The following is a 13080-nucleotide window of genomic DNA, read 5'->3' on the forward strand; positions in this document are numbered from 1 at the left end:
TGTGTGCACATGGACTGTACCCCTCCAGCCTCCTCTGCCAATGGGATTTCCCAGGGAATATTAGAGTGGGTTGCCATTTCCTTCTCTAAGGGATCTTCTTGACCCAGGGATTGAATCTGAGTCTCTTGCATTGGCAGGAGGATTCTTTACCATTGAGCCAACAGGGAAGCCCATACACTGTTAAACACATTGCTATTTTTACTTAAAAGTATCTTGGACCAGATCCCAACTAGTACATTCAAAGATACATAATTAATTCTCTTAGCTTACATTGGATTCTATTAAATGGATACACTTTAATTTATTCAACCAATTTGCTGCCAATTATCATTTGGGTCGTTTCCTGTCTTTCACTATAACAAACAATGCTATAGTAAATATCCTTGTACATATTAATATATCATTTTACCTGTATATGAATTCTGAATGATTAATTCCTAAAAGCTGGTCATATGCATTTTAATTTGGATATATATTGGTCAAACTGATTTTCAGTGATCTTGGATTGTACAATCAGGTCCCAAGTCCTGACCAAGAAACATCTGATTGATAAACCAGATCCTCTCATCTTGTCTAGTTTGAGAAATCTTTTGGGGTTAATGAATCTTGACTTAAGAAAACTGTAATCCAAAAAAAGCAAACAAAGTAATTTTACAGAATTTATAGTAATTTGGGGAAGATATTAAAATCAGCATAACAACAGAAAGGAAGTAAAATCACAGAAATAACATAGAAACGGACTAAATCCATATCACTGTTGCTTTACAATAGCTTTTGACTATAAGTATAGTAATAAAATTTGTGAAAACTGTATATTCTATTTCCTTTACTAATAGAAGCCTAAACTGTTTAGGGAGATAACTGAATTTGTGCTGCTGCTGCTGCTAAGTCGCTTCAGTCATGTCCAACTCTGTGCGACCCCATAGATGGCAGCCCACCAGGCTCCCCCATCCCTGGGATTCTCCAGGCAAGAACACTGGAGTGGGTTGCCATTTCCTTCTCCAATGCATGAAAGTGAAAAGTGAAAGCGAAGTTGCTCAGTCGTGTCTGACTCTTCGCAACCCCATGGACTGCAGCCCACCAGGCTCCTTCATCCATGGGACTTTCCAGGCAAGAGTACTGGAGTGGGGTGCCATTGCCTTCTCCGAACTGCATTTGTGATCGATGTCTAAATGCCTAAGAAAATTTGTGTCTGTTTATAGGTTCTAAGAATGTAATAAACTGAACATTATAAAAGTATACAGGGCAGTGAGCATTCCACTATGCATCAAGCTCCTGGATTATCAATTGTCAATAATTTCATGTAAAACTGACCACTCAGGAAATAATTTCATGGTATCACAGTATCAATTATTTAATAGCTACTTTTACCACTACCCCTAGTTACTCACGGCATTCCCCCACAGGTAAACAAATTCCAGACATGAAAACCAAAGTAATCCATAAATGCCTCTTCCTTAAAACCTGAAAGCATTCCTTTAACCTAAGTATTATTATTTACTAAGTTCTTAGTATTTTTCTCAACTGTACAGCCTATTATGTACCAGGTACTGTGCTAGACACTAAAGAATCAACAGTTATCCAGAAAGATTTGAAAAGAGTTCCTTCTCCTATACTCCTCACTTTAAGTCCCCTTTTCTAGTCTGTCCTCCTGGCCTTTCCCTGATTATAAAGGGACTTCCTCAGGTGTTGTACCTGTCAAGCAGAATGGGCAGGAAACTTCTCATCTCAATAGCTTCATATAATGCTTGTCACATTCCCAACACTCTTCATCTTTTCCCCTAGATGGTAACCTCCCAGCCTGAATTCTTCCATCTGGAGGATCTGCTCCTCTCTTTTAAAGCCAATGATCTCTGTAGCCAAGACCACAGTATGCTTGCAACACAACCACACAGAGGGAAAGAGCACTGTCAAAAGATAACACTATAGAGAAGAGTCTTGCACTCTAATAAGTAGCTTAAAATTTGTGAGAATTTTGCACTCATCTAAATAATAAAGCTATCTTTTAATCAAAAATGTAATGTTTTAAATTATTTCCAGCATTATCCTGAAAATTTCCTGTATGCTAGGAATTGTACTTGTCTGTTAGTAATAGGGACCTGAAAAGCAGTTTAATTTTTCTTATACAATAAGAAAGCAGAAGTAGTTAGTGACTGGCTTTGGCCCCCATGATTGTTTTAGACACAATATCTCTCATACAATTAAAGATTACCAGACATGCAAGGAGATAAAACAGAAAACAAGCAGAATCAAAGACAATTTAGATACTGGAGTAGGCAAACCATTTAAAATATTAATAGCTACAACTAAAATGTTGAAGACAACCAAGGAAAAGACAGGCAAATGGACGGATGATAAGTTGAAGAAACTAAACACAACTGAAATCCATAAAAAGGAATCAAATAGACTATCTATTTCAGCCAATTAAGAAATAAATAAGTTACTGCATGGTTTTGAGAAACCAGGATTACTGAACTCAGACAAGCCAACAAAAAATATTCACGTGAAGTACAAGAGAAAAAAAAAAAAAAATAACAGCAATGAGTGTAAAAGATATATGGAACAGTTAAAAGATCACCACACATGTAAGTGGAGTTTCAGAGGAGAAAACAGACTGGACAGGAATTAATATTTGAGTAAATTAATTAAAAATCCTAACAAGAGTTTCAAGAAGTTCAGCAAACAGAAGACTAATATACAAGAAGGTAAACAAAACAAACACACAAAAGCAAAACCACAACCAAGCAAATTGTTAGAGTCAAACTGTTGAAAACCAAAGAGAAAGGAAAATAATTCTTGACAGTACTTAAGAGGAATAAAAGACCTATTACCAACAGCGTGATGAAAAAGAGAGGGATAATACAAATGAACAAAATCAGTAATGAAAAGGGAATATCTTTACAGATGCCATTGACATTAAAAAGATAATTTGTTATTTTTGTTTAGTCCTAAGTCATGTCTGACTCTCTGTGATCTCATGGACTATAGCCCACCAGGCTCCTCTGTCCATGGAATTCTCCAGGCAAGAATACTGGAGTCAGTTGCCATTCCCTTCTCCACAGGATCTTCCTGACCCAGGGATCAAAAAGAAAAACCATTTGAGGGACTTCTCTGATGGTCTAGTGGCTAAGACTATCTGCCCAATGCAGGGGGCCTAGGTTTGATCCCTGGTCAGAGAACTAGATCCCACATACCACAACTAAGACCTGGCACAATCAAACAAATAAATAAATATTTTTTAAAAAAACCATCTGATACTTACTAATTAAAAGGGGAAAAACAGTAATTTTACAAAGGAGAAACCAGGGAGAAATCACTCTAACCAAGTAACCTAAGTTAACACTACTAGTAATGAGATATCATATAGCTTCTGATATGACACATTGAGAAGAAGAAATTATTTCTGTGATCTTTTTGCCAAAAAGGTATAGTCTAAATTTAGCCAAGAGGAAACAGCAGACAAATTCAAATTTAAAGACACTCAAAAAATAGGCCAAAGAACTAAACAGACATTTCTCCAAGGAAACATACAGATGGCTAACAAATACATGCATGAAAAGATGCTCAACATGACTCATTATCAGAGAAATGCAAATCAAAACCACAATGAGGTACCGTTACACACCAGTCAGAATGGCCGCTGTCAAAAAGTCTATACACAATAAATGCTGGAGAGGGTGCGGAGAAACAGGAATCCTCTTACATTGTTGGTGGGAATGCAAACTAGTACATCCACTATGGAGAACAGTGTGGAGAGTCCTTAAAAACCTGGAAATAGAACTGCCATACGACCCAGCAATCCCACTGCTGGGCATACACACTGAGGAAACCAGAACTGAAAAAGACACGTGTACCCCAATGCTCATCACAGCACTATTTACTATAGCCAGGACATGGAAGCAACCTAGATATCCATTGGCAGACAAATGGATAAGAAAGTTGTGGTACATATACACAATGGAATATTACTCAGCCATTAAGAAGAATGCATTTGAATCAGTTCTAATGAGGTGGATGAAACTGGAGGCTATTATATAGAGTGAAGTAAGCCAGAAAGAAAAACACCAATACAGTATACTAACGCATATATATGGAATTTAGAAAGATGGTAACAATGACCCTATATGTGAGACAGCAAAAGAGACACAGATGCAAAGAACAGTCTTTTGGACTCTATGGGAGAAGGTGAGGGTGGGATGATTTGAGAGGGTAGTGTTGAAATGTGTATATTATCATATGTGAAGCAGATCACCGGTCCAGGTTTGATGCATGAGACAGGGTGCCCAGGGCTGCTGCACTGGGATGACCCAGAGGGATGGGATGGGGAGGGAGGTGGGAGGAGGGTTCTGGATGGGGAACACATGTGTGCCCGTGACTGATTCATGTTGATGTTTGGCGAAAACCACTACAATATTGTAAAGTAATCAGCCTCCAGTTAAAATAAATAATTTAACAAAAAAGACATTCAACAAAATAACTGGCCAGTGCTCTTCAAAAGTGTCACGGACATAAAAGATAAGAAGGACAAAAGAACTATGTCAGATGGGAGGAATACTAATAAAACAAGACAACTAAATCAATCTGGGCATTTAGATAGGATTCTTTAACAGAGCAGGGCACTGATAAGACAATTAGCAAAATTTAAATAAAGTCTGTAAATTAGCAAAACTCATGTATCAGGGTAAATCTCCTGGTTCTCCTAATTGTACTGTGGAAACTTGAGTGAAGAGTGTATTGGAATCCTTCGCCTTATGCTTACAATGTAAAAATAAAAAGTTTCTTAAACATGAAAAAAAAAATTAAAAGGACCAGAGGACACTTTTAAAAACTGTGTATCTGAATGGCTAATAAAAATAGGAAAAGATGCTAAATAGCGTAACACATCAGGGAAAACAAAATTAAAAACTGTGATGAAACTGCTATATATCCACCAGGATAGTTAAAAGATTGATAATTTCAAATAACAGACATGATGTAGAGCAACTGAAACTCTCATACATTACTGGATGGAGTGTAAATTGGTACAACATAAGATATTGGTAGTATCAATTAAACATATGCCTGCCGATGATCTAGGACTTCCCTGATGGCTCAGAGGGTAAAGAATCTGCCTGCAATGTGGGAGACCTGGGTCAGGAAGATTCCCCTGGAGAAGGGAATGGCTAAACACAGCATTATTCCTGCCTGAAGAATTCCATGCACAGAGGAGGCTGGAGGGCTCCAGTGCATGGGGTCACCCAATGATCTAGCAATTCCACTCCTAAATGTTTACTCAAGAGACAAGCATTTATTTATTTTGATGATTATCTAGTTAGCTTGGTTTGTGCTGGATCTTTGCTTCTATGCGGGCTTTTCTCTAGTTGCAGCAAGTGGGAGCTACAGTCTAGTTGCAGTGCACAGTCTTACTGCAATGGCTTTCCTTGCTGCTGAGCACGGCTCTAGGCTGCTTGGGCTTCAGTAGTTGCAGTGCATGGGCTCAGCACTTGGGGCTGCCAGGGTCTTGAGCACAGGCTCTATAGTTGTGGCTTCGCTGCTCTCTGGCATGTGGGATCCTCCTGGTTGTTCTTTAGTTATTCAGTCATGTCTGACTCTTTGTGACTCCATGGACTGTAGCCCTCTAGGTCCCTGTGTCCATGGGATTTGCCAAGGCAAGAATATTGGAGTAGGTTGCCATTTCCTTCTCCACTCAGGATCTTTCCACTCAGGGATTGAACCTGCATCTCCTGCATTGCAGGCAAATTCTTTACCACTGGGCCAACAGGGAAGCCCTAAGAAGAGCATTTATGTGTTCATCAAAACCACAGTAGAATGTTCATAGCAGCAACACAATTTGTAATAGCCACAAACTGGAAACTATTAAATGTCCCTGAACAGTGTAATCAGGGATGAAAATAGGAAGTCAAAAAATACCAGGAGTACAGGCAAGTTTGGCCTTGGAGTACAGAATGAAGCAGGGCAAAGGCTAAGAGTTTTGCCAAGAGAACACACTGGTCATAGCAAACACCCTCTTCCAACAACACAAGAGAAGACTCTACACATGGACATCACCAGATGGTCAACACCGAAATCAGACTGGTTATATTCTTTGCAGCCAAAAATGGAGACGTTCTATACAGGAAGCAAAAACAAGACCAGGGGCTGACTGTGGCTCAGATCATGAACTCCTTATTGCAAAATTCAGACTTAAATTGAAATTAGGGAAAACCACTAGACCATTCAGGTATGACCTCAATCAAATCCCTTACAATTACACAGTGTAAGTGACAAATAGATTCAAAGGATTAGATCTGCTAGAGTGCTTGAAGAACTATGGACGGAGGTTCATGACATCATACAGGAGGCAGTGATCAACCATCCCCCAAAAAAAGTAATGCAAAAAGGCAAAATGGCCGTTTGAGGAGGCCTTACAAATAGCTGAGAAAAGAAGAGAAGCTAAAGGCAAAGGAGAAAAGAAAAAATATACCCATCTAAATGCAGAGTTCCAAAGAATAGCAGGAACTTATCTGCTTCCTCAGTGATCAATGCAAAGAAACAGAGAAAAACAATAGAATGGGAAAGATTAGAGATCTCTTCCAGAAAATTAGAGATGCCAAGGGGACATTTCATGCAAAGATGGTACAATAAAGGACAGAAAAAGTACTGACCTAACAGAAGTACAAGATATTAAGAAGAGGTGGCAAGAATACACAGTAGAACCATACAAAAAAGATCTTAACAACCCAGATAACCTTGATGGTGTGTTCACTCACCTAGAGCCAGACATCCTGGAATGTGAAGTCAAATGGGCCTTAGGAAGCATCACTACGAACAAAGCTAGTGGAAGTGAAGAAATTCCAGCTGAGCTATTTCAAATCCTAAAAGATGATGCTGTGAACTCAATAGGCCAGCAAATTTGGAAAACTCAGCAGTGGCCCCAGGACTAGAAAAGGTCAGTTTTCATTCCAATCCCAAAGAAAGGCAATGCCAAAGAATGTTCAAACTACCGCACAATTGCACTCATCTCACACGCTAGCATATTAATGCTCAAAATTCTCCAAGAGAGGCTTCAACAGGACATAAATTGAGAACTTTCAGATGTTCAAGCTGGATTTAGAAAAGGCAGAGGAACCAGAGATCAAATTGCCAACATCCACTGGATCACAATAATAAGCAAGAGAGTTCCAGAAAAACATCTACCTCTGCTTTATTGACTATACCAAAGTCGTTCACTGTGTGGATAACAACAAACTGTGGAAAATTCTTCAAGAGATGGGAATACCAGACCACTTTACCTGCCTCCTGAGAAATCTGTATGCAGGTCAAGAAGGAATAGAACCAGACATGGAACAACGGACTGGTTCCAAATTGGGAAACGGGTTCATCAAGGCTGTATATTGTCACCCTGCTTATTTAACTTATATATGCAGAGTACATCATGCAAAATTCCAGGCTGGATGAAGCACAAGCTAGAATCAAGACTGTTGGAAGAAATATCAATAACCTCATATATGCAGATGACACCACCCTTATGGCAGAAAGCGAAGAGGAACTAAAGAGGAGAGTGAAAACACTGGCTTAAAACTCAACATTCAAAATACTAAGATAATGGCATCTGGTCCCATCACTTCATGGCAAATAGATGGGGAAACAATGGAAACAGTGACAGACTTTCTTTTCTTTGGCTCCAAATCACTGCAGATGGTGACTGCAGCCATGAAATTAAAAGACTTTTGCTCCTTGGAAGAAAAGCTATGACAAACCTAGACAGCATTTTAAAAAGCAGATACATCACTTTGCTGACAAAGGTCCATCTAATCAAAGCTGTGATATTTCCAGTAGTCATGTATGGATAAGACAGCTGGACCATAAAGAAAGCTGAGTGCTGAAGAATTGATGCTTTTGAACTGTGGTGCTGAAGAAGACTCTTGAGAATCCCTTGGACTACAAGGAGATCAAACCAGTCAATCCTAAAGGAAATCAATCCTGAATATGCACTGGAGGGACTGATGCTGAAGCTGAAGCTCCAATAATTTGGCCATCTGATGTGAAAAACTGATTCACTGGAAAAGACCCTGCTTCTGGGAAAGATTGAAGGCAGGAGAAGAAGAGGACGACAGTGGATGGATGGCATCACCAACTCGATGGACATGAGTTTGAGCAGGCTCTGGGAGTTGGTGATGGACAGGGAAGCCTGGCGTCCTGCAGTCCACGGGGTCACAAAGAGTCAGACATGACTGAGTAACTGAACTGAACAGTGGATTCAATAAATTGTAACATACCCCCAAATGTAATGAGAACTAAGTACAATTACACTCAACAACATAGATGAGCTTCATAGAAATAATGTGGAACAAAAGAAACCAGACACAAAGGAATACATGGTATATAAATCCATTTAAATATGAAATTCATGAATGGATCAAATTAATTAATGGTTATAGAATTCTGAATACTGATGTTGGGAGAGGAATATCTGGGAAGGGCATGAGGGAATCTTCTGGGATGCTGGCAAAATTCTTTACGATGATCTAGGAAACTGTTTTATGGCCATATACTTAAGATTTGTGCACTTACTGTATATATTCTATATATCATACTACTACTACTAAGTCACTTCAGTTGTGTCCAACTCTGTGTGACCCCACAGACGGCAGCCCACCAGGCTCCCCCTTCCCTGGGATTCTCCAGGCAAGAAGTGGGTTGCCATTTCCTTCTCCACTATATATCATAAAAATGTTAAAAAAAAAAAAAACTATCAGAACCATGTTTTGGTAGGGACATGGAGCAATGAGATGTTTGAAACACTGATGTAAAGTATAAACATGGCACTCACTTTGGTAAATATCTTGGCACTACTGGGAAAGTGGAAGATACATGATAACACTCCTAGAACTCCACTGGTGGGTAAACTCATGCATGGTAACCTATGTAAAAGAATGTTCATGGCAGCACAGTCTATAAAGTAAAAAAACTAGAAATAACGCAAATGTCCATCATTACTAGAAGGGATGAATAATAGCAGTTTAATGGATGGAATATCGCAAAGAAAACAAATGAACAACTATTAAAATATAATATGGGTAATTCTCAAAAACACAGTTGTACAAATAAAGTAAGAGATAAAAGACAGTATGGGGCATTCATATAAAGTTTAAAAATAGGGGAAAACTACTGTATAAAGCTTAAAGAGATATATATACATAAGTGAAAAAATTTCATACAGTTTTCCAGTCACACAAACATAATCACACAAATTTAAACCATCAGGGTGTCATACAGCTAAAGATAACCCACAACCCAAACACAGGGCCGCATACCCAGGGTCACATAGCACAATCACACTTTTCGAAAGAAGACAGTCACACCGGCACTGTCACGAGCACTGCACACCTGCAAATGGCCGTACAGTCACAATCACACTCACCACAGATAAAATCACACAGTATCCACAGGTACCCCCACGTGTACTCTGCAGCCCATAGTCGCACAATCACACCCCTCTAAGGGGACAAACGCTATCACATTCACCGAGTCAAAAGCTACTCACATCCCCACATACAATGACGCAAGTGATTACACGCACATGACCAGGACGCATCCCGTCACATCGGCACAGTCACAGGTTCTCAGACAGTTAAGCAAACGGTTATCACTGGAACCTCACACACGCTCACTACCGGAAGAGCCAGACACAATCACGTGGTCATTCATCACTTACACCAACGCAAACACAATCACACAATTTCCAACTCACCTCTTCAGCGAGCGGTACAAGGCCTAAGCTCCGGCCCCGCCCTCTTCTCTGATTCCCCACTTCAGGTCTCCCAAGCTTCCTAAGAAGCTGAACCTTCCACAACAAGATAACACTAGCTGGTGCAGACCTGAGGGTCCCGCCAGCGCGTGACTTTGAGGCTGAACTCACGCGAGAATCACGTTCTTGCCGAGGAGTCCTCTGGGAAGTGTAGTCAGAGACATGCCTGTGGCTGACAAGATGGCTACCGGTCAACCGGATTTCTATCAGAGATCAGCTGCGGCCCCGCCTAAAGGGTTGCATGCCCCTCATCAAACCGCCCACCGGAGGCCTCACAGAGCCTGGCTCAGCCTCGGGCCGTGACTCCCGAGAAAGCCCACTGTGAAACGTTTAAAAATGGATTTTCCTACTATCCCCGGGAGTTGAACAGACTCTGGAAGAAAAAACTAGACCCCAAGCGGGGAGAAATAGCACAGCCGAGCCTTCTGGGAAATGTAGTTAGGGAGTAGGAAAAGCGAGCGGTGAATGGACCGTTTGAAATTGGTCTTAGCCTGCTCCTGGTCGCACCGTGGAGACTTCTGGGAGTGTCACTGCCCAAGGCGTGCGCAGGCTTCTTGGGTCGCCGTTTTGGCCTTTGTTCGGCCGTGAGTTTGGTTTAGGGGTTCCTCAGTGTAGAGAAATTGTGGGACCTGAACTTGTGAGACTCAAAACTAGTCTGGGAGGCCGAAGGGAAGGGGTGCCGGGAATCTGCAACGCGATTGGGGAGGTTGAAGGCGGAGGAGTCCTAAACGTGAAACGGGGAGGAATTGCTGCTGCTGGGAAGGGGGCTGGTGTTATTCTGTGCTACTTAACTGATTTCTGTGTGGTTCGGGGAGTGAGGAGAAGGGGAGGCGGTGAGGTCACTCTGCAGGAGGCAAGTAATGAGAACTCGGGGTGTTTTTCATTCATAGTGTGTGGTGATATTAGGGAGAGGGAGAAACTGGATTCAGGATTTTGTGTGTCTATGTAACTGATAATTTCATTGAATATCACTGTATGTATGATTGTATCTTGGAAAATAATCTCTGAGCCTCATTGTAAAACGGTAACAAGAAGGGTAAATTTTCCTTGAAGTATTTTTGTCGTTATTGTTAAGGTTTGATGGAACAAAGGTTACATTACTGAGCTAATAAATGATTTAAAGCTTGACTTTCATGTAAAACCTGAAATATCGATTATGGGTTAGAAATAAAAGTGATTTCTTTAGAAAGTCAGTTTGAAAGGGACTATTTTCCTTTCTTCTTCTTTTTTTTTTTTTTAATTTAAGTAGAATGTTTGCTCTTGCTTACAGCCCAGACCCTGGGGTCAAAGAGCTGATTTGTGAAGTGTTGGACTAAGAAATCAAATTTGATGGGCAGTATCGGCCATTGAAAACAGAAGAGAAGTGAACTGTTGTTGTTCAGTGGCTAAGTCCTGTCCAACTCTTTGCGACCGCAGGGACTGCAGCGCACTAGCCTCCTCTCTCCTTCACTATCTCCTGGAATTTGCTCAAAGTATTTCTTCTCAGTTTTTGGGAGGAGTTTGAGAAATATTGGCATTATTTCTTTAAATGCTTGGTAGAATTTTCCAGGAGTCTTTTCTCTATTTTTCTTTATCTAGGTGAAGTTTTATCAATTTTGCTTATTATTTTTTTTAACCAGCTCGTGATTTTGTTGATTCCCCTCCCCCCCGCCCCCTTTTTTGGGGGGGCGGGGGGGGGGCGCTTTATTTACTGTCTTTATCTCCACTACTCTCGCCTGGAAAATCCCATGGACGGAGGAGCCTGGTGGGCTGCAGTCCATGGGGTCGCTAGGAGTCGGACACGACTGAGCGACTTCACTTTGACTTTTCACTTTCATGCATTGGAGGAGGAAATGGCAACCCAGTCCAGTGTTCTTGCCTGGAGAATCCCATGGACAGAGGAGCCTGGTGGGCTCCACTATCATAATTTCCTTCCTCCTGGGCTTAATTAATTTGTTCTTCTAATTTCTGGAGTTGTGACGTTGTTTATTTGAAACTCCTGTCTTTCTGTGAAAGACACTTTTTTGCTCATCTTAAAAGCTGTGGCCTGGGACTTCCCTAGTTGTCCAGTGGTTAAGACTCTGCAGTCCCAATGCATGGGGTGTGGGTTTGATCCCTGGTCAGGGAATTAAAGGTCCCACATGAAGGGAAAAAAAGTAAGAGAATATCATGTAATATCCTTACCTTTTTCATCTTTTAAAATATAAAGATACGTTAAAGTTATTTTAAGAAAAAAAGATCCCATATGTTGCACAGTGCTGCCTAGAAAAAGGAAAAAAAGAAAAAGCTGTGGCCTCAGGGGCATGCTTCTCATTTAACACATACCCAGAGGGTAACTGCAACTCTCCCTAGAGACTAGCTCACCAGGTGGCCCCATCTTTACGCTCTCCCTCTGCCCCTGCACGGTTTGCTGGAGTCTTCATGAAAGGAGCTTGTGCAAAAGTCTGACAGCCCAGGATGGGGGCTGCTGACCAGAGGACACAGTCCTTATAGCCTGACTCTGGTGGCCAGTGGGGCTTGTGTTCATGAGTTTAATGGTACGGTAGCAAAAACAAAACAGTTCTTAACTGGCTGTTCCTTCAGAGGTTATTAGTACAGAGGGAGCAGACAGAAACACCCATCTTTCCTAGTCTTCCCCCAAAAGAGGTGTATTTGCATCCTTAAAAAGCTGCTGTCTGACTGACTTCTTTAAGATGATAGAAAGGGTGCTAATTAGTAACAGGAAAACATATGAAAGTATAAATCTCACTGGTAAAGGTAAATATTTAGTTAAGTTCAGAATGGTGTTGCAATGGTGGTGGGTTGATCACTTATAAATCTAGCATGAAGGTTAAAAGACAAAATTAGTCTGCTGCAAGCCACAATGATTCTTCACGAGACAGTTAAGAACAGTTTCTCAGCTCACTATAAGCTTGTGGGTCTCGTGGACATTGGCTTTCAGAGATAGATATTATGGGGGCCTGTCTCCCAGCTGGGATTCTTAAAAAGTTAGGATGCCAAATACATGGTCCAAATCCTTTACTCCTTGGGGAAAAGCTGGGAGTTGGGTTCTCACCTGATTGATGAGTTGCAGTGCCAGGGTTGGGGTTTATGGCAAGTTTGTGTCTCAGACTTTACTACCTGTTTCACTGTGGATTTTTTCTTTTTCCTGATATGTAGGAGTCACTCAGCTGCTTTCTAGATTTCTTTCAGAAAAGTCTCTCAGCTAATTTCTGGATTTCTTTCAGAAGTATTTATTCCACAGGTAGCTGTAGATTTGGAGTGTCTGTGGGAGGTGGTACATTGAAGAGACTCTTGGGTTAACATCTCGA

General features: G+C 40.9%; 1 protein-coding gene across 10 annotated transcripts in view; it reads right to left on the reverse strand.

Moving 5' to 3' along the window:
• The window catches only part of LOC113875659 (zinc finger protein 14 homolog), a 100274-nt gene extending 89084 nt beyond the window's left edge, over positions 1-11190 (reverse strand). For 2 of the 10 annotated variants that reach the window (XM_027514287.1, XM_027514284.1), the window contains exon 1: positions 9734-11187. Coding sequence is in view for 5 of the 10 variants with exons in the window: in XM_027514285.1 (XP_027370086.1) it covers positions 9527-9577 (51 nt within the window). In the remaining 5 variants the exon portion in view is untranslated. Of the gene's footprint in view, positions 1-1695; positions 1876-9526; positions 9673-9733 lie in introns of those variants that run through there. The other 8 variants (XM_027514290.1, XM_027514281.1, XM_027514282.1 and 5 more) reach the window with 8 other exon arrangements.
• Positions 11191-13080: the final 1890 nt, after the last annotated feature.

Source organism: Bos indicus x Bos taurus, chromosome 18 (assembly GCF_003369695.1).
Source record: "Bos indicus x Bos taurus breed Angus x Brahman F1 hybrid chromosome 18, Bos_hybrid_MaternalHap_v2.0, whole genome shotgun sequence".
NCBI classification, from domain to species: domain Eukaryota; kingdom Metazoa; phylum Chordata; class Mammalia; order Artiodactyla; family Bovidae; genus Bos; species Bos indicus x Bos taurus.